Here is a 21,010-nt window from a genome sequence, read left to right as displayed (position 1 = left end):
TGCATGAGTGCGTGTGGCATGGGCAGCTTACACATCTGGAAAGGCACCATCAATGCTGAAAGGTATATCCAAGTTCTAGAACAACATATGCTCCCATCCAGACATCGTCTCTTTCAGGGAAGATCTTGCATTTTCCAACATGACAATGCCAGACCACATACTGCATCTATTACAACATCATGGCTGCGTAGAAGAAGGATCCGGGTACTGAAATGGCCAGCCTGCAGTCCAGATCTTTCACCCATAGAAAACATTTGGCGCATCATAAAGAGGAAGATGCGACAAAGAAGACCTAAGACAGTTGAGCAACTAGAAGCCTGTATTAGACAAGAATGGGACAACATTCCTATTCCTAAACTTGAGCAACTTGTCTCCTCAGTCCCCAGACGTTTGCAGACTGTTATAAAAAGAAGAGGGGATGCCACACAGTGGTAAACATGGCCTTGTCCCAACTTTTTTGAGATGTGTTGATGCCATGAAATTTAAAATGATACATTTTCTCAGTTTAATCATTTGATATGTCATCTATGTTGTATTCTGAATAAAATATTGAAATTTGAAACTTCCACATCATTGCATTCTGTTTTTATTCACAATTTGTTCAGTGCCTCAACTCTTTTGGAATCGGGTATCTATCTATCTATCTATCTATCTATCTATCTATCTATCTATCTATCTATCTATCTATCTATCTATCTATCTATCTATCTATCTATCTATCTATCTATCTATCTATCTATGTCATTCTATCTATCTATCTATCTATGTCATTCTATCTATCTATCTATCTATGTCATTCTATCTATCTATCTATCTATCTATCTATCTATCTATCTATCTATCTATCTATCTATGTCATTCTATCTATCTATGTCATTCTATCTATCTATCTATCTATCTATCTATCTATCTATCTATCTATCTATCTATCTATCTATCTATCTATCTATCTATGTCATTCTATCTATCTATCTATCTATCTATCTATCTATCTATCTATCTATCTATCTATCTATCTATCTATCTATCTATCTATCTATCTATCTATCTATGTCATTCTATCTATCTATCTATCTATCTATCTATCTATCTATCTATCTATCTATGTCATTCTATCTATCTATGTCATTCTATCTATCTATCTATCTATCTATCTATCTATCTATCTATCTATCTATCTATCTATCTATCTATCTATCTATCTATCTATCTATCTATCTATCTATCTATCTAATGAGATGGTATTCCCTCTTCTTTCTGAACCATCTGTGCTGTAACTGTGCTTCAGTTTCACAGGGTTGTGTGTTTCTGCAAGGCATCTGTGGCCACAGAGGCCTCCATCACAACTGTAGGAGAAAATCACAGTGATAGTGATTAACACAGTAAATCAGGAAGCTGGCGGATGGGCAGAAGTCATCCGGGAGAAGAGTTTAGACAGCGACCCAGTTAAATGTGTGTGTGTGTGAAGTCATGGCAGAGCACCTGAGTCCACAACGACAGAAACCAAACAAAAATCCAGCATTCGTTCAGAACACGTTCACCATTAGGCAAGCAGATAAATCACAGACTGTAGTTGCTCTTTGTCTTGTGACCTTCTGAAGAGAACAAACCCGCTTCAGAGTTCCGTTCTCATGGGACAGTGATACTGTTGTTTTAACCTTTAACCTTTGGAAATACTTTCCATCAGACCGATAGAAAACAGACACACACACTAATGCATCTTACTCATTCAGTGCTGTTTTACTCAAGACTTTGTGATAAAGCTTTAACAGAAATACTCAGAGGAGGAGAGCTGTTCTCTTTAATGCAGCTCTCGCTCGCTCTCCCGCTTTATGAGCGTGTGATTTAGGAAGCGTTTGGCTGAAGCTCTAGATTTCAGGAGAATAAAGAAGCCCAATTCATGCAAACACACATATGCATGTTTCAGCATTGTATTGGACTGTATTACACTGTATTTTACTATTAAACAGATAGTTATGGCATCAAAATCTTATTTTAAAGCATTACCTTAAATGGCATTATAGACATTCATTTATATTCAAATTTTCTTTTGAAATGCACATCAATCTGAAACAATCTCTTCCTACTTTGGAAAAAATGTAATTGCACCTGCATTCAGAGTTTAATCAAAATCGGATCCCATTTGCGTTTTCCATTAGTTCATCCTTGACCGTTCTGCTTTGCTGTAATTGACTTTGCCGTCTGAGTCTCGACAGGCCCAGTAGCTCATGATCTGAGTGGCTGCAGCTCCTGTCAATCACCGCAAGGGGCGGGGCTTTACGGCTCAAATGAAACGCAGTCCTGCAGTTAACAGCACACGAGCAAAAACAGGAGCGGAAATGCATACCTGCGCCTGAACAGCTGCGATTTGTTAAAAGCAGGACCCTCCGAACACAGTCCTAATGGCCTGCTGAATGTCTGCGGATAAAAATAGACGGTGGCAGATGGAAGGGACGAGAAAGAGAGAAAGAGACTTTGAGAGGTGTAGGTTGGGAAAATAAACTCATCTCTTACATAAATGGGTCATTCCTACACTTTCACGTTCCCAACATATACGTCATATACTGGATATCCCATTAACTAACTAAAGCCAGTTCCTTGGATGACATCATTCTCCAGGAAATTACATCATTTTGGAGGGAAAACAGCAGCAAAAGATGGTTAAAATGTGAAAATCGCTATTAGCAATAAAGTTGAAGTGTCTGCAAAAGATCTTACAGAACAGGAATGACCCCAAAAGAACAAAGAATATAGAAACATGTACTTTATTTACATAAATTTGCATTCGTCATGGGTCACTGCTGTTCACTTTGCCTTGAAGGTGCTTCCTTTTTGCTCTGAAATCTCTCCCAGTAGGCGGAGTCTTCCTCTGTTAGGGGCGTGGCTCTAGACACCAGATCACTGAAACTCAATAGTGTGAACAAAAGGGGCGGGGCTTCACAAAAAGTTCCACCATCCCCCTATAAAACAAAGAAACATGATGTCATGAACTGTGTTGACCTCTAAAATTGTGTATTATCATCTTTAAACTCACTTTAGACATGCTTATATCTGGTTTTCCCAGCGCCACAGCGACGTGATGATCTTTGTCCAATAAGCTCTCCTGAAAAACAGGAAAAAGTCCATTTTGAATAAATACTTAATTTCAGCAATGAACAATGTTTTTTTGCTTTTTAAATGAATACTTTTATTAATTTAAGTGACTGTAGAAGATTTCTATTTCAAATAAATGCTGTTCTTTTCAACTTTCTATTCATCAAAGAATCCTGAATAAAACGTTTCCACAGAAATATGAAGCATTACAACTGTTTGCAACATTGATAATAATCAGAAATGTTTCAAATGGCATAAAATCATCATATTAGAATGATTTCTGAAGGATCATGTGACACTGAAGACTGGAGTAATGATGCATCGAAAATTCATCAACAGCTTCGATCACTGGATATAAATTACATTTTAATATATATTCAATTAGAAAGCAGTTATTTTAAATTGCAATAATATTTCACAATATTACTGTTTTTACTGTATTTTTGATTAAGCAGAAGAGACTCATTTCAAAAACATATATATTTTTTTTAATTATTCCTTCTGATCAGTAGTGTATACATACATATACATATATATATATATATATATATATATATATATATATATATATATATATATATATATATATATATATATATAGGATGAGAAGCCCAGAGAAATGAAGTAAGTGAGCTCTGTCTAGGAAGCGAGAAGGCGTCTGTGATCTGTGTCACGTTCGCACGCTCTGACAACTACAGAGAGACGAACCAGCACTGCAGGGCTCCACACAGAGACCATGAGAAACACACACAAGATCAGAGTTTCACTCCCAAAACTTCAGTGTGCACATAATAATGTGTCTCATGGACTGAAGCTGTAAATTGCTTTAAATGAAATGTCTAGTTAGTAATGTACTTGTACTTGAGTATTGTGAACACACACCTCAAATATCCAGTCCTCTTCTTCATCATCCAGGTGCATCCGTGTCTGGCGGTACACTTGCCCCTCTCGCATCTGACTGGGTGAGATGTGAAACTCCACCCTCTGCAGGTCGAAGCCCAGCCCTGTGCCAATCGCTTTGATGAAGCTTTCCTTCAACGCCTTGATGGGCACAGAAACGGACCAATCAGAGGTAATCAGGCATCATGATATGTTCAGAATGGAATACTTTAATACTTTACGGTATTTATAGTATGCAAAACCAGTATGTAGTATGTAAGGGAAAACATTGTACAAAATAAAATATGTAAAAACATACATACAAATATACATATAGTATAAAAAATGAAAGTTAATATTAATTAGTGTAGTAATGTAACATCCTTTATTTGGGTCAATGGCGTGAAAGGTCATTTTTTTTGTCCAAAGGCCTTAATAATAATAAAAAACAAAGATATGACATCCAAAGTATGTAAGGTAGTACAACTAGATCTCTTTTATTGAATCCAAAAGGTTTTGATTATATTTTGCTACATATAAGTGTCAAAATGTCATTCGGTTTAACCGTCCAAAGGCCAATACAGCCATTTAATTTGTGATTAAAATATCTTCAAATGTAATAAATGTATATATTATTTATTTTGTCATGATTTTATAACATCATATATCAACATAGTGCAAAATGGTGTTAAAATTATGTGTAGAAGTCGTTGCTTTGATATGAGAAACAATGTCCGGAAAAATTTATTTCATTGATGTCATTCGGAGCAACCAATATAATATAAAGGGACCATTTTGGATCAAGTCATGTGGTCAATATCATGTGACAGGATGTGACATCATTCAGACACCTGCAAAGGACAACATGGTCATGAAGCAAAGTAACTAACTCTCTCTTAACTATTTGAAAAATTCATGTTTTCACTTTCGTTCATACGCATGTCCTGAAACATCAGGTCATTCGGTGCAACCGCTATAAAACATGAAAATGTTGTAATATTTTAAAAACGTGTACTAAATATAAAATGTTTGATTGTCTTTTTGCTAGCTAGATATAATTTTTTTAGCATTGTTTGAAAATATTGTCATTCGGTATAACCAAAAGTGTCATTCGGAAAAACCGACTTATTTGGTGACAATTTTATATATATATATATATATATGTAAAACAATGAAATTCTAAAAATTACTATTAAATAAAAATAAAATAAAATGTGTAAAAAACAATATAAAAAATCTAAAAATTACTATTAATTATTGTAATAATGTAACACCCTTTTAATTATGTATATTAGTTAAATAGTTAATTAATTGCACTTTTTTCTGTAATTCGATTACTATAGATACTGTAAAATATTTAATAAGTTTAGATTCTAAGCTTTCAAGTGATACTATGTAGGGAATCCTTTTTAAAAGGATTTGTAAACGTATATGTATAAGTATATGTATAACCTGGATTATAACGTAGTTATATTATAACCCGTATCTGGGTCCGTGGAGTTTAAGAGATACATTTATTTCTAAAATATTTATTTTTTAAATATAAAGCAAAAACAATCTGCTTTTATTCTAAAATTGTTAGAAACCAAAATTGTTAGAAATCATTTAAGTACCGTAAATTATTCTGTGGACGTCCTCAGTGGTAAAATGATTCATAGGTAACGAAAATTATGTTCTTTTTTTAAACTTCAAGTCTATAAATGCATAAAGCTTTCTTGCAGGGTTAGAATTGGATCGCTAGGTGAGCTTGTAAGTGACTGACCACATTCTCACCTACAGCACATCTTCTTGATACCAGTACATGAGTGTGTGTGTGTTTATGAGAGTCCTCAAATGACCACAGACTGGCACAACTGAGTCATGCTGAAGTGATGAGATCACATTGCCATGGAAACAGGGATCAGAATTGGAACAGTTTCATCCAGGACAATTTCTCTCCTGCTGCGATATGCTTATAGAGATGTGTGTGAGAGAGTGTGTGCGGTCTCGTTGCCTAGAGGTGATGATGATGGTGATGATGATGGTGCAGGAAGCAGCAGTTACTATTGTTACCCAGTGCCTATAAAACATGTCCAGTTGGTCCCAGTCCGAGCCGGCCGTCCGGATGTTCGTCCACTCCAGATCCGTGAACTGGCGATTCATGATGCGGAAAAACTCCTGCACGGAGCTACTGCCTGATATGAACATAAACACACATGTAAAACACCTAAAAGCTTCACCTTTTCACCTGGGAATTCTACATTAGTGAAGATTTCTGCACCAAAAATAATTTTTCACGATCACTTTCTCTGACCTTTACATTTAAACAGACTGTTTTTGCTTCCTTTAAAATATAATTGACCTCTTTTATGATTGAACCTACTGGCGTAGCTGCTTAATACTGAATGGGTGTTGATATGCAAATGCATATTTTGCAATATAGTTCAGAAAATTAGGGAGTTGAGGATGTTGTAGTTTATCACATAGTACATAAAACATTTGTATTATTTCAAAAGTCTGAGACAAATCAAACTTTTTCTTTCAAAAGAGCAAGAAAAATCTGTAATTTAATAATCATGTTCTGCATAGAAACAAGATTCCTATGAGCTAATGCAGATTTACTTGTTACAGTAGAGCCAAAAAAAACGTTTACCAACATCCTACTCTCCCAGTCTGCTCTCCTCAGAGCACAGGTATAGAGCGACACCTGGTGGCCACTGATGGAACTGCAGTGCCTCTTGTATTGGATTGTAAATGTTCAGGTGACTTAGTAAAGGATGATGTTGAGTGAGCTGGTCCTTATCGCTAAATGAATACATGTCAGCTGTATATGCCCTTTTTAATTGAAAGCAGACTCTGATAAGTATTTCATACAGAAATGCGGTGTTGTACGTGATCAGAATTTACCGGGTCTGCTGGTCTTCATCACGTCTACGCCCACCTGGCGTCCCGGTTCTGCTGCCAGCACAGCGTAATCTCCCTGATGGGACAGGTTGAAGTTCCAGTGGGTGATGCTGGGGCCGGACGAGGGCCGTGGCAGGTACGGTTTCCCCCGCGCTGTTCTTTCCAGTCGAAACCCGTCCCATGCAAAACCCATCTTCTCACAGACCAGCTTTCTGATCAGTAGACGTCCAGCCTGGTGGAAACACACACACACACACACACACACACACACACACACACACACACACACACACACACAAAATGAAATAAGTTTTAGTTGTTTCGTTTATTCTGTAAGATACCATGTACACCCTTTCATGGAAACGGTATTCCCTGGTGTCTGTGTCCTCTTTCAGCAGGATAATGCTCCTGCCACAAAGCAAAAATGATTCAGGAATGGTTTGAGGAGCACAACAACGAGTTTGAGGTGTTGACTTGGCCTCCAAATTCCCCAGATCTCAATCCAATCGAGCATCTGTGGGATGTGCTGAACAAACAAGTCCGATCCATGGAGGATCCACCTCACAACTTACAGGACTTAAAGGATCTGCTGCTAACATCTTGGTGCAGATACCACAGCACACCTTCAGGGGTCTAGAGGAGTCCATGCCTCGACGGGTCAGGGCTGATTTGGCAGCAAAAGGGGTCCAACACAATATTAGGAAGGTGGTCATGAAGTTATGCCTGATCGGTGTGTGTATATATACACGTCACGTGTATATTTAAGTATTTTATCCACTTTTCCATTCATGAGTATGAGGTAACGCAGCTCTGTTTATCATATTAGATACATTTGAGAGTGTTGAAAATGATGTTATAACGTTACTCTGTGCGTTCGCTCGGCGGCTGCTGTGAGACACTGTTACACACTGCAGTAAGATAGATCCATTTTACAATATCATATTAAATGCTGGATGGCTTGTGTTGATAAATGCCATGCGATTAATTTTAACGTATTGTATAATGGAGAAAATGCTGTATTACTGTTACTAAAAATAAAGCTGCATCTGATTATGCTATGTTAGCTACTTCACAAAATAGTGTTTTTCTCTGAGGCATGGTAAAGCATGAGACTCGCAAAACATCAAGAAAATTAGATTTAAACAATAAGACTAAATGTGTTGAACTATATAACAACAATTAGTTTTCTGTCTATAAACGTAACCAAACCCTTGTCTATTAAAACATGTAAATATTAAAGCGTCTTCAGTGTTTCCATGGTTTCTACAAAATAAAACCGGAAACCGAGGGTAACGCGGGTATGACGCCATTGACAGGCGACTCCTCACACGTCCCGGAGCCTTGGTTAAAACTGCAATTTTCTCACGATTTACAAATAGTTGGAAACATTTGGAATATTGTAAGTATTCAAGTGAACAAAATATATAACACTGGCCTATATGTTACAGCAAATATCTTACATATTGCAACTTTAATCGTAGTTTAATTGATTTGACAGAACCATATCTATCTATCTATCTATCTATCTATCTATCTATCTATCTATCTATCTATCTATCTATCTATCTATCTATCTATCTATCTATCTATCTATCTATCAGTCAATTTCAGTGAGCTTATTTGACAAAAACTGACAAAAACTAATATTAGCATAAAATGAAATGCAAAACAAAGACTATATATTAATATAACATGTGTTATTATTTTAATATTTAATAATATAGCATTGATGTTAATTGTAAAAGTATGTCTGTTGTACCCACCATGGCAGATTTCGCATCTTTGTTGAACACGAACTGCCCGATTCGGTCTTTCTCCTCCGGCTGGATGCACCGGGCCGCCAGGGTCCACTCGGAACGGGTCGGTACCCACGAACCGCAGCGGAACGCCCACCGGACCCCGTCCATTCCTGACACCCACAACAACTAAGTTACTAGTACTAAGTACTAGAAAGACACATAATTGATAGCTGTAAATAAATGGTAAAAGTGCGTTTTAATATTAATAATATGTAGTCATTATTATTATATTATCAATATTTGCGGCTGTATCTTTTTGTATCACACGCACAGGAATCCGGAAGAATATAATGTGAGTTGGGCTGAACAGTGAGCGCCTCACTTGATTGGCTCATAGAAAGGGGCGGTGACGCTCGCCGACCAATGGCGCAGGGGATTCGCGCGTTGTCGGAAGTGTTCGGCTCAGTTCGGAAACGCTGTGGAGGCGGAGCGAGACGCGTGTGGATGGAGTGGATGATGCTTTTCTCCACCGGTGAGTGTTTGAATAAATAATCAAATAACCGTGACTGTATTGTGTAGTGTGTGTTATCATGTTTATTTTATATAAAGAGCCACATGTGTGCAAAACGACATATATGTGCCTATAGAAGCCTTTTCTGCCGAGATTGTTGTAATTGAACAGCAAAAACAACCGCCGTACTGATTTGTTTATGTTTGATATTCATTAAAATGTTTTATTTGCATGATGTCATACTGATAATCATACAGTAAATGTATAAATATACCCTATTTTCCACCAGAAACACCATAGTTACTACAGTTATCCCCTTAGAAAAAGTATTGTAGTTGTACTATGGTAATATCAAGGTACTGCATGGCTACCATATTCAATTATCATGGTGTTTACATGAAACTTCTTGTTATTTAAAATAATGCAATGATATATGTGCAATGATATATGTATATGTGTTTGTTTGTGTTATTACATTATGATATAATGATTATATAATCTTCTTCAATCTTTATTTGAACAGGATATACTGTACACTACTGTTCAAAAGTTTGTGGTCAGTAAGATCTGTTTTTTTTTTTTTAAATTTCATTAACGTAATTATTTTATTAAGCAACGCATTAAATTGATCATATTTAAATTGTTTGTTTGAACTTTCTATTCGTCAAAGAAACATGGAAAAAAAAAGTCCACAAAAATACTGTTTTCAACATTGATAATAATCATAAATGTTTCTTGAGCTGCAAATCTGAAGGATCATGTGACACTGAAGACTGGAGTAATGATGCTGAAAATTCAGCTTTGATCACAGGAATAAATTACAGTTTAACATCACAGAGAAAGATTCTTTCAGACTAGGCATGTGACGTATCAGATTTTCATGTTGCGATTAATTGCTGAGGCTTTTATCACGGTATAGAAATAAGTTGCAAAAACAGTGTTGTCATAGTATAACAGGTTTAAGAACTCAATATACAAAAAATATAAAAAAAAATTATAAAGTAAAATGTTTCAAAGAGATGAGAGTGCAAAATATTGTAATAATAATGTATTATAATATATGCATTAACTAAGATTAAGAATTAGCAATAGCTACATTTGTTACAGATGGTATTATTATTATTATTATTTTTTTTTACATTAAAAAATACAAGTGATCTTTGTTAGTTTTAGCTCAGGTCAATTAAATAATAATTACAGCCCATGATTTAGTAATGTTATTAAACATTAACTAAGATTAATAAATGCTTTATAAGTATTTTCATTGTCAGTTTGGTAATAATGAATTAACATGCTGACTAATGAAGCCTTTATGTCTGTGTTACTGAACAATAACAAATAATCATAACATTTTCAATCATTGTTGTAGTCCAGATTAAAATATAAAAATGTTTAGGTTTAAAAAATAAATAGTCTTAAAGTATTAAATATTTGGTGCTGTGATGAATAACATTGAGATTACAAAAAACTGAATGGCTGTTTGAAGCATTTTAAATACTGTAGTAGCGCAGCTGCAATGTTTCCGGGGGTTTCCGGGGTAACCGCTGCATTTCTGCTTTTTCATCAGCGCCCTCTGCTTTCATTCAGCATATTTTGAAGTGCCCACGGTAACATTATCGTGCATTGTGATATATCGTATTACTGAATATCGGCACATGTCTATTTCAGACATTACTGAACATTTATTTATTGCGTGTAAGTAAATCTTTGTGTGTGTGTTTGTTGCAGGAGATCTGTGTTAGACACCTGCACTAAATGTGTGTCAACATGAACTTGAAAATTTGTCTGGAGTGACAGAAATTTTTCAGTGTCCAATCATTTCTCAGTAGCCAGTCACTTCCAGCATGGACTTCCTGCAGATGAAGCACCTGAAGAGGAAGAGGAAGAGTAACTACAGCGTGAAAGAAACTCAGACTCTCATCCGCGAGATCCACAAGCGACGTGAGATTCTGTTCTCCCGGCAGCAGAACATGGCCATCAACGAGCTGAAGCGGCGAGCGTGGGAAGAGGTCGCGGACAGCGTCAACGCGCTGGGCGAGGGTGAGCTGCGTACGGCGGCCGAGGTCAAGCGACGCTACCTGGACTGGCGTGCCCTCATGAAACGAAAGCAGCTTCAGGCTGAGTTGGCGTCTGGATTGAAGCAGGAGTTTGAATCTTCTTCTCCAGATAATGAAGCGTCTCTGGGTGGTGGTGACCAGTCACTGGACCTCAGTGGGTTTTCTAAAGACTCGTCATGCGACTGGCAGGACCTGACGGACCTCGGGGAGCCCAGCACACACACGCCTGGGGTCAAAATGGAGGACGATGAGGCCAGCAGCTACAGAGTATGTATTTACATACTTTTTCAAATTCATCCCTCTACATTCATCAGATTGTCCTCTATTTTGGTTCAAGTAATCGTCACACCATCAAGCTGTTTGTTGAAGAAGTTTGATAAACTGTTGTTCAAATGTTTGGGGTTAAGACTTTTCTATTTTAAGAAATTACTAATTTTATTTAGCAAGGATGCATTAAATTAATCAAAAGTAACAGTAAAGACGTTCTTATTTCAAATAAATGCTGTTCTTTTGAACTTTCTTTTCATCAAAGAATCCTGAAATTAAACGTATCATTGTTTCCACATAATAATAGGAGATGTTTTTTTGAACATATTAGTATGATTTCTGAAGGAAAGAATGAGACTTCTTTTAAAAAACATTAAAACAACATGATTAATCATTGACAACTTTTGACCGCCGTCATCTGAGGATTATGCCTTGGATTTTCTGGCAACATTATCTTTGCTAAAATGCCCTGAAAATACCACTCAAAGCTACACTATGCAACTCAAAATTTAATTAATGAGCAAATACATCACAAAACCATCTTGCACCGTGTTTATGCCGTACCCTAAACCACTATGGTTTTATGCTTCAACCACTAGAGGGCCAGAAGTTACATAGTATTGCTTTAAAATTTAGCTGCAAGTAGCAATTAAGAGGCCAAGCACAACAGAAGCCAAGAAAGCTAGCAACAGACCAACAGCAAAATGAGTAAATAAAGACTTTTGAAGATCATTTTAAGCAAAAAGGTTGAAGAGCCATAAATACATTGAGTTGTAATGAGATATATAATTGCTTATAATAAAATTTTGCCCTGAAACGTTTTGAGTACCTTCAGGGCATAGTGCCAAAGACACACACTGAGTTTTGTAACTATATGCCAATGCCTTCGTAAAACATAGCAATATGCAAAACCATTGCAGCTTTGGATCTTTTAATTAACCCTCATGTGGTGTTCGGGTCATTTTGACCTGGAGAATATTTTCTTTTTCCCAAAAATACTAGTTACTGTTATTGCATTGGACTGAAACTTTGTGACTTTGTTCACACATGGTATAGCTACTTCTCAAAAAAAAAAAAAAATTTTTGTTCTTTTTTTGGGGATTTGCTTATAAATCTCTTTATTATGCTACATTATCCCCAAATATTGGATTCAATCTTTTTTGTCAGCTCGTTTTCTTTCATTTAGGACTGTTTAAAAAAAAAAAAAAAAAAAAATTATTTCTTTTTGCATTTGATTAATCGTAGGCCTCATTTATCTGTTGTAGGCTTCTCAGATTTTGAATGAAAAAAGTATTTTTTTGTGGATAATTTTACAAAAAATATGAAAATAATTTGCATTGTTTATCACACTAGTGTGCTTTAATGTTTAAGCAGGAAATGTGTTTTGAAATGTTTTTATTTTGGTTTTTATTTATTACAAAAAGGTATAAAATCACACTTGAATCACACAAAAATAACTGGGTCTGAGCTTATATTGGTCAAAAATGACCGCCCATTGAAAATGAATGGGGGAGTTGAAAATCAGAGAAACAATTAGTGTTCAGGAGCATGTTCATCATGTTCATGTTCACACAGAGACATGTGAACGAGCAAAAATAAAGGCCTCGGACCTCTGCATGTGTGGATACATGCATACTCATGCATCCTTGCACATACACACATGTTGATGTACACAAACAAACTATTTTGAGTATTACAGGCTTTCTTTCGCACAGAACAGAACTCTATCCTCAAATCAGTGAGGCTCAGATCAGTGAGGCCTATGATCAAACAGTTTCAAAAATCAATACAAAACCTGTCCTAATTTAAAGAAAACAAGTTGACAAAAAGATTGCATCCAATTTTTGGTAATAAAATAGCGATTTTTCTGCAGGGCGGTCATTTTTTGACCGGGAACACAACAAGTGTGATTTTGTGCCATTTTGTAATAAATAAAAACAAAATAAAAACATTTCAAAACAATGCTTAAACATTAAAGCACACTAGTGTGATAAACAGCGCATTTTTTCATATTTCAAGCAAAATTGACAAAATTATCCACAAAAAACACTTTTTTCACTCAAAAACTGAGGTACATGAGCTCAGATAAATAAGGCCTACGATCGAACACAAAAAGATTGAATCCAATATTTGGTGATAAGGTAGCATAACGAGAGATTTATAAGCAATTTTTTGCAGGCTGGTCATTTTTGACCGGGAACACCATGAGTGTGATTGGATTTTCAACACAGCACAAGGGTTAAAATGATGGCCATGTTTTTCAAGGTACACCAATGTCATAATGGACTAACTGAGACAAAGATACTGCATGTCAGTTTTGAAGTCAATCAGACCAATGATACTGTGGTTAGAGCCAATTTCATATTTTGTTCAATGCTTTTTTTTGTGTGTCCTCATACATAATCTTGTCAAATTTGGTGAAAATATCTCATTTCGTTTAGGAATTATAGACATTTATATTTATGAGAACATAAAAATGACCCACGTCCAACTTTGATGGCATTTTTTTGCCACTTACTATCAAAATTTTTACATTTGGCCATTAACGTTTAGTCAACAACCTATGTTTCAGATTTTCGTACGGTGGTTTCGTCTCAGTCGGACTAACAGTTTCGAAAATATTCACAAAAGTTGTTTAAACGCTAAATCACAATGTTGCACTTTTCCTGTATTATGCGGACTAGACAAGTAATTTGGAAAATATCATTTTTTTTTCTTCTTTTTTTTTTTTAAAGACCAAGCTTCTGCGCACATACACACTCAAACATGCAAACCTATAGACTAAACATGTAAATGAACGGCAAGATTGCATTAAAGGTATTCGGTTTTTCAGTAGGAAAGGTGTCATTTTAGTGGACCCTAAAGTAATAATTAACAAATTTTACAATGGAAGTGATTCAATCAAAAACCAACTTTAGCTCGATAAAATTTTTTCCTCTGTGAAAAATTTTGTCACTGTGAAACTGCTTTGAGACAATGTGTATTGTGAAAAACGCTATATAAATGAAGATGACTTGACTTGACGTTGCACAAACCATAAGGCGAAACCTAGCATATGTTTGATATCATTGGAATCTAAGGATATTCCGTGAAAAAAAAGTCAACCTTACCAATATTATAAGCATGTGAATTTAATTTTACTTTCAGAGCATCGTGCTGTTGACCCATACTGAGTTTTGTAATGATATGCAAATGTGTTCATAAAATACAGCATTTTACTACAAAATTCAAAATGGCCAATTGGGCATGGCTGATATGGGAGAATTTGATATTATTTAACTTGGCATTCTGCCCCAAATCTAACAAGACCACTTCAGAAGTTATAAGGAAAAATAGCCATTTTTTGTATCTCCGGACCAGTAGGTGGCGCTGCACAAAGATGCAGAATGTAGCCTCAGGTCATGCTTATGATGACATGTACCAAGTTTGGTCTAAATACGATAAAGGGTTTCTGAGATACAGCGTCTGTTTTCGCAAATGCTGTGTTAAATTCATTCATGCGTTATTTGAGAATGGTTTGATGAATCGACTTGAATTCCATAACTTTTTGTCGACATGGTCCGAAGATGATCTGGTTAAATTTTTTTGAAAATTGGAGCAATGGTTTTTCTGAAAATCAAGGAAAAAAAAAATTTGTTATTAGTCCATACGGTTCATAAGTTATTAGCATAAATGTGAGTGCAAATTTGGACAGTTGGTGGCGCTAGAGGGATTGAGTTATAGACACCAAAATCAGTGTGGTTAATGTTGCGACTGACCTCTATCAGTGTGCCAATTTTCACAACTTTTTACCGTACGGTTCTATGCGCTGCTATAGACTCGAGCGGAAGAATAAGGAAGAAGAATAATACGAACACTAACGATTACAATAGGTGCCAACGCACCTTCGGTTCTTGGCCCTAATTAAAATACTGACTGGCTAAAAGTTACACTTTAAACTTTTTTTTTTCTCTAAAATCACCTCGTAATTACTGCTGACTTTGTTTCTATTTGTAATTTTCCATTTCCTTAGTTGGAAGCAGAGGTTGGAGAAGGTGGGGAGGGTGAGGAGGACGATGATGACTGTTTTCCCTCCATCCTCCCTGAAATGGACCGTGAGGGGCGAGTTCCTGAGGTCTTCGGTCACATCGATGAATTCGGCGTGCTGAGCTCCACGAAGCCCACAGCTGCAGGCCGAGACCTGGGGCTCGGAGTTGGTGGCATTACTGGGATGGGCGTAGCTGGATTGGGATTAGCCGGAGGGGAGAACACAAGTCTGCTGGTGGCGCTGGAGAGGCAGAGACTGGACCTGGAGAAACACCGCTTGCAGGTGGAGTCCGAACGACTACAGGTGGAGAAAGAGCGCCTCCTGGTGGAGAAAGAAAGGTTGCGGCAAGGGGAGGTGGAGAGAGAGAGGTTGCAGCTGGAGAAGGAACGTCTGCAGGTGGAGCGAGAACGATTGCGACTGGTCTTGCAACAAAACACGCCGCTCCAACAGAGCCCCGCCCCCTCGACCTCTGTAGCCACGCCCACAACATCATCCTCTGCCCCCTCGTCATCCTCATTGGACGGAGAGAAGGACAGGAAGCTGGCTTGGCCAATGGCAGTGGATTTGGAGGCAGAGAAGCTGAAGTTAGAGAAAGAGCGCCTCCTGCTGGAGAAAGAGAGACTGCAGTTCTTCAAGTTCGAGTCGGGCAGACTGCAGATTGAGAAAGAGCGCCTGCAGGTGGAGAAAGAGAGACTGCAGCTTCATAAAGATGGACAACAGATGGCGCTGCACTCGTGAAACGCCATAGATACAGTTGGGTAGGCGAAAAATCATTGTTTCCATAGTTACCCATTCATTCCTGTGGGGAAAAAATTAAAACATTTGTTGTTTTTGAACTTTTTGCCAAACATTTGAAAAAATTAGCTGAAAATTATTCAAGCAATGAATGCAAGCAGTTCATAAACAAGATGGTAAAGAGGACTCACTTCTGAACATGTGCAGCAGTCCATTTTACATACCGTACCTCATTTCACAAATAAAATAGAAAAAAGCTGCGATTCTATATGCGTCTTTTATTCTTTAGTTTGTAAAACCATCACAAATCGTTATCATTAATTGACATAAAAATAAAATAGGATTAAGTGAAATAAAATTGGACCGAGTACTAAAATTACTAAAACTGAAATAAAAATAAGCCATATAGACATATTTAAAACAAAAATAATAAAAAAAGACAAAAGCATAATCACCAAAGCAAACTAAAATGAAAACTGAACATATAAAAGCTAACTCAATATACTAAATACTATAATAATTTATAATTAATTTTAAAATATTGTCTTTCAGTTTCTTTTATACAGTTGGCAGAAAAAACTGTTCTGAATTTTTTACTTTATTTGAAGTGCAAAAATCAACACCGTATATTTATCTAATTTTTCCCTACAGAAATGAATGGATATCTATGGTAAACGGGATTTAAATTATATGACATGTTTCTGACTGTATAGATCAGGTCAGCCCACAAAATTGCCTTCTGCTCATGCAAAACAACTCGTGAGATGGTTTTATGCTTGAGTATTGTGTATTGATTATCTTGTAAAAATTTATGCAGAAGTATCTGAATGCACTTTTCACATATTGAAGAAAAAAAAAAATACAGATACTCCTGATTAACTTTTTACCAGATGATATGTACTTTGTTACCATACTGTGTTTAATGTACAGAGTAAAACAGAGAGCTTAAAAAAAGAGTTGGATTGTATAAGGGCTCTTATGTGTTCACACTACAGGATGGATTTATGTGGAATCATTGTAAATGTGAATGTATGGTACTGTCCAAATTGTTTCTATAAATGATTTATATGTTTGTATGCTCAGAGACGTGAAGCCACGCTTTTATTTTGAAACAATCAGGTTTTCTCTGGTCTTGATGTCAAAGCGATTTCACTTCAGATCTTGCATAATGTTCGCAAAACTATCGGTGCTCAGAGTGAGTTTCGCTTATTTACTCACAAACATGAATGTGAACAGTCAAAGAAAAATCTTATAGGTCAAGAGAAAAAAAATAAGATTTGTTTTTCATCAAAAAAAAAAAAGGAAGACTATTTTAAGACCCATTCACACCAAGGACGATAATGATAAAAATCTTAGACATTTATATTTAATTTTATGAGAACATAAAAATTACCCATGTCCACTTTTTTTGCCACTCAAAATTTTTACATTTGGCCATTAACGTTTAGTCAACAACCTATGTTTCAGATTTTTGTATGGTGGTTTCGTCTCAATCGGACAGTTTCGAAGATATTCACAAAAGTTGTTTAAACGCTAAATCACAACGTTGCACAAACCATAAGGCAAAACCTAGCATGTTTGGTATCGTTGGACTCAGGAATCTAAGGATATCCTGTGAAAATAAGTCAACCTTACCAATATCATAAGCATGTGAATATTTAATTTTACCTTCAGAGCATCGGCACGATACTGAGTTTTGTAATGATATGCAAATAAATATGCAAAAAATGGCCAACGTCCAAAAAAATGGCCAAATTTGATAGCATTTAACTTGGAATTCCACCCCAAATCTAATGAGAGTACTTTTATGATTTTGGGGCAAACCGTTCAGAAGTTATAAGCAGAAATAGCCATTTTTCATATCTCTGGACCAGTAGGTGGCGCTGCAATGATAAAAATCTAAAAATCATTCTAAATATAAAACTATAGCAGAATCCACACCACAACTATAACGATAACGGCACAGAGAAACAATATCGTTGGAATCACTTTCAGAACAATAAAAACATTGACAGCCAATCAGAATCCATCCTGCTTTTTAGCGGCAGACAACAAAACTGCAGCGCGCGCTTTTAGAATAAACAAAACAATATCGTCCACTGGTGTAAAGCTAATATAGTTATTGTTCTTGGTGTGAACTGGCTTTTAGGCCCATATCTTTTCTTATTTTTTCTTTTGATTGTGAGGTAAAACATATTCTTCACAGGTTTCGAGAGATTCGCTCATAATGGCCTGATTCGTGAATGTAGTGTTTGAGTTTGTGTGTTTGTTTGTTCTCTTACGGTGGTTGTTTTCAGGCCTCGATGATCCCTGAACTTCAGCTGTTGCAGCTGCCTGTTTCTGTGGTCGTGTAATTCCTGTCGGATGTTACATTTACGTTTATGCGTCATATACAATCGACTTGCATTGCATTGAAGGTATATGCTTTTCTAATTTGTTTTTAATAGTTTCGTGATCGTTTATTTTTTTCATCCAAGTGTGTCTTAGGCCTGTTTCACACATCACACATAAAAGCAGAGTGTTTTGTTTTTAATTTTACACTGAACATCAGCAGAAAATATAGTGAAAATGATCTGTGAACCTTTTTATCAGCGTGACTAGTTTACTTTCTAAAAAGTGATTGTCTTTCATTGCATATGCCCCCCCCCCCAAAAAAAAAGAGGGAGAAAAGGGAAATTGATGCTTCAAAACATGCAGATAATGAATAAAATGCATAATGAAGCAACATGTAAAAGTTCACTCTTTTTGGAAAAAATATGTCCACATGCAGTGAAATACAAAAAACACTTTCTATACTGTAAATTTGACTGAATCCACATGATTTAAAGAGATAGTTCATACAAAAATCAACATTCTGTCTCCAAACCTTCATGACTTTCTTCTGTGAATCACAAAAGAAGATATTTCATGCGAGTAAATGATGAATTTTCATTTTGGGCGAACTGTGTGTATCTCCACATCAGGTTCTGTGTAAATGACCATTTGGCTGTAAATGTTTTTTCTTTATGTTAAATTCAAGACGGTTACATTTCTAATAGTTCTTAATAATTCACTCTTGATTTATTAATGTGTGGCTATTATTAACGGAAACGCTCCTAGATATCACTTTATTTGTGTGTAGCTGCTCTCAGCAGACGCAGGTGTGTGAAACAGGCCGCACGGTTCAGTTCAGCTTCTCTCTGCATTTCTAATGAAGTGGAAAAGCTGTTTGGTGCCATGTTTTATTGTCTTTAAAGCCGCTTTCCTCCGTTGGATCTCTGGTGAACATGTTTTCTTGCTCAGACGAAGGTTGTGTAATTTAAAGACAAAGGGTTTTATGGATGTTTAGTTTTTGTGAGCTGGTGCTGTTAGTGTTGATGGACTCAGAAAGGTGTGTTTTATTGTACTGTACGTGCAATATACGTAAATGGTGTGTGTGTGTGTTTTAAATGTATGTTCCAGATGTGGCAAAGCACAAAAATAAATAGAATTTAAAGAATTTAAATGGTCTGATAAACTCAGTTTTCTTTTTCCTGTCGAAACAGGAAGTTGTGAATGTTCTAAACTAGTTGTTTTTGTAGTTTAATTTCAATAAATGCTCCGGGGAGGACGTTTTCAGGGAATTTTCGTTTTCTTTGAATAATGTGTTCAGTCCAATTCTTTGAGAAACGTTCTGTGTAAGTCTTGATGTTGTTTTCGGGCTCTACTAGAGCAGGTTTTCCTGCTTGAATGTTTGTTATTTTCCTCATATTCTCCATTGTTGCAGCTCCTCTGTTCCCAGTCTGTCAGTAACGCTCTGTTTAGTTCCTGTCTCTATGAAGCCCCTCCTTCTGAAAAGCACAATGTGCTCTGATTGGTCGGCTGGAGCAGTGTGTTGTGATTGGTCAAGTGTTTCGAGCATTTGGGAAATGTCCCGCCCCTTACCATAACACACTACTAACAAACTCAACCAGGCCCCGCCCCTTTTTTTCTGCGTATGAATTATTTAAATGAAGAATATTGTGACAGAAGAAACCTCAAGACTAGAGAAGTTGCTCAAACAGCAACATTACACACAAAAGAAACTTAAACATGGGAAAAAAACACATGATAGAATCATTTAGAAGTCAGGAAGTGTTTCTCAGAGAAATATTTATGGGAAGAAAGAATATTCTGCTCTTATATCAGTATTATTAAGCTCTCATTTCTAGTATGTGAAGCTCACAAATGTCTGTATTTCTAACAAACGTGTTTGTGTTAAGAGCCCATGGGATTGGAAGCGAGCAGTCTGGGAGAAGGAGTGTTTGATGATGTGGGAAGTAATGGAAATCTCCAGAGCAAACCGGATTTCCCCCCGATGAAAGGAAGCCTCAGATGTGTCTGTCTGTAAGTGAGAATGAGCGAGATCTGGCCGTCAGATTTCTCTGTCTTTCTTTAATACCATCTATTGTGTTTTATAAAGTCTGGATTATACCTCAGCCGTCTACAGGGTCATTTCTCCTGGTTCTTCGCTCTTCTTTTTATGATCCAGGGTTCTTGAGTTGCTCTGTGATCCTCTGAAGATCATTTTTGATGTTGCAGCTGGTCTCCTTTCTGGGAAAAATGGTTTTCTAGTTTGGTCATTAGGTTATACACTGTGTTTTTGGAGAATGATGTCTGGTAAACTAGTTAATGACCAGCTATTGAGTCAATGCTGATGTGTCAGGCTGGTTGAGATGCATAAAGAAACACATGAATGAAAGCACCTCAGTTTCTACATTTTGGGAAACCAACCTGCAAATGGTTTAGTTTTTGCTGACTCTGCATATTAATCTTGCAGAGAAATTAAGGAGAAAGTAGCTAAATTCACGCATACATTTAT

The 21,010-nt window shown here is 36.5% G+C and overlaps 2 protein-coding genes across 3 annotated transcripts; one reads left to right on the top strand and one right to left on the bottom strand.

Annotated features, from left to right (window-relative positions):
* Positions 1–2,270: 2,270 nt before the first annotated feature.
* Positions 2,271–8,940, bottom strand: aasdhppt (aminoadipate-semialdehyde dehydrogenase-phosphopantetheinyl transferase). Its single transcript, XM_067365362.1, has 7 exons — positions 8,619–8,940; positions 6,859–7,087; positions 6,025–6,146; positions 3,976–4,134; positions 3,035–3,103; positions 2,774–2,960; positions 2,271–2,418 (listed from the first exon to the last, which is right to left on the bottom strand). The coding sequence occupies exons 1-6, from the start codon at positions 8,760–8,762 to the stop codon at positions 2,796–2,798; spliced, it is 888 nt and encodes a 295-aa protein (XP_067221463.1). The 5' UTR covers positions 8,763–8,940; the 3' UTR covers positions 2,271–2,418; positions 2,774–2,795.
* Positions 8,941–9,009: 69 nt separating this feature from the next.
* On the top strand, positions 9,010–20,466 carry msantd4 (Myb/SANT-like DNA-binding domain containing 4 with coiled-coils). 2 transcript variants are annotated; one of them, XM_067365361.1, is made up of 4 exons: positions 9,010–9,126; positions 10,834–11,429; positions 15,442–16,214; positions 20,412–20,466. In XM_067365361.1, exons 2-3 carry the CDS (start codon positions 10,950–10,952, stop codon positions 16,192–16,194), a joined length of 1,233 nt encoding a protein of 410 aa, XP_067221462.1. In that variant the 5' UTR covers positions 9,010–9,126; positions 10,834–10,949; the 3' UTR covers positions 16,195–16,214; positions 20,412–20,466. The 2 variants fall into 2 exon arrangements, with proteins under 2 accessions (XP_067221462.1, XP_067221461.1); XM_067365360.1 differs by lacking the exon at positions 20,412–20,466 and having other exon boundaries at positions 15,442–17,750.
* Positions 20,467–21,010: the final 544 nt, after the last annotated feature.

This window comes from Chanodichthys erythropterus, chromosome 17, assembly GCF_024489055.1.
Source record: "Chanodichthys erythropterus isolate Z2021 chromosome 17, ASM2448905v1, whole genome shotgun sequence".
Classification (NCBI taxonomy): Eukaryota; Metazoa; Chordata; class Actinopteri; order Cypriniformes; family Xenocyprididae; genus Chanodichthys; species Chanodichthys erythropterus.
The sequence above is the reverse complement of the archived record's forward strand: the minus strand, read 5'-3'. Positions and strand labels throughout refer to the sequence as shown.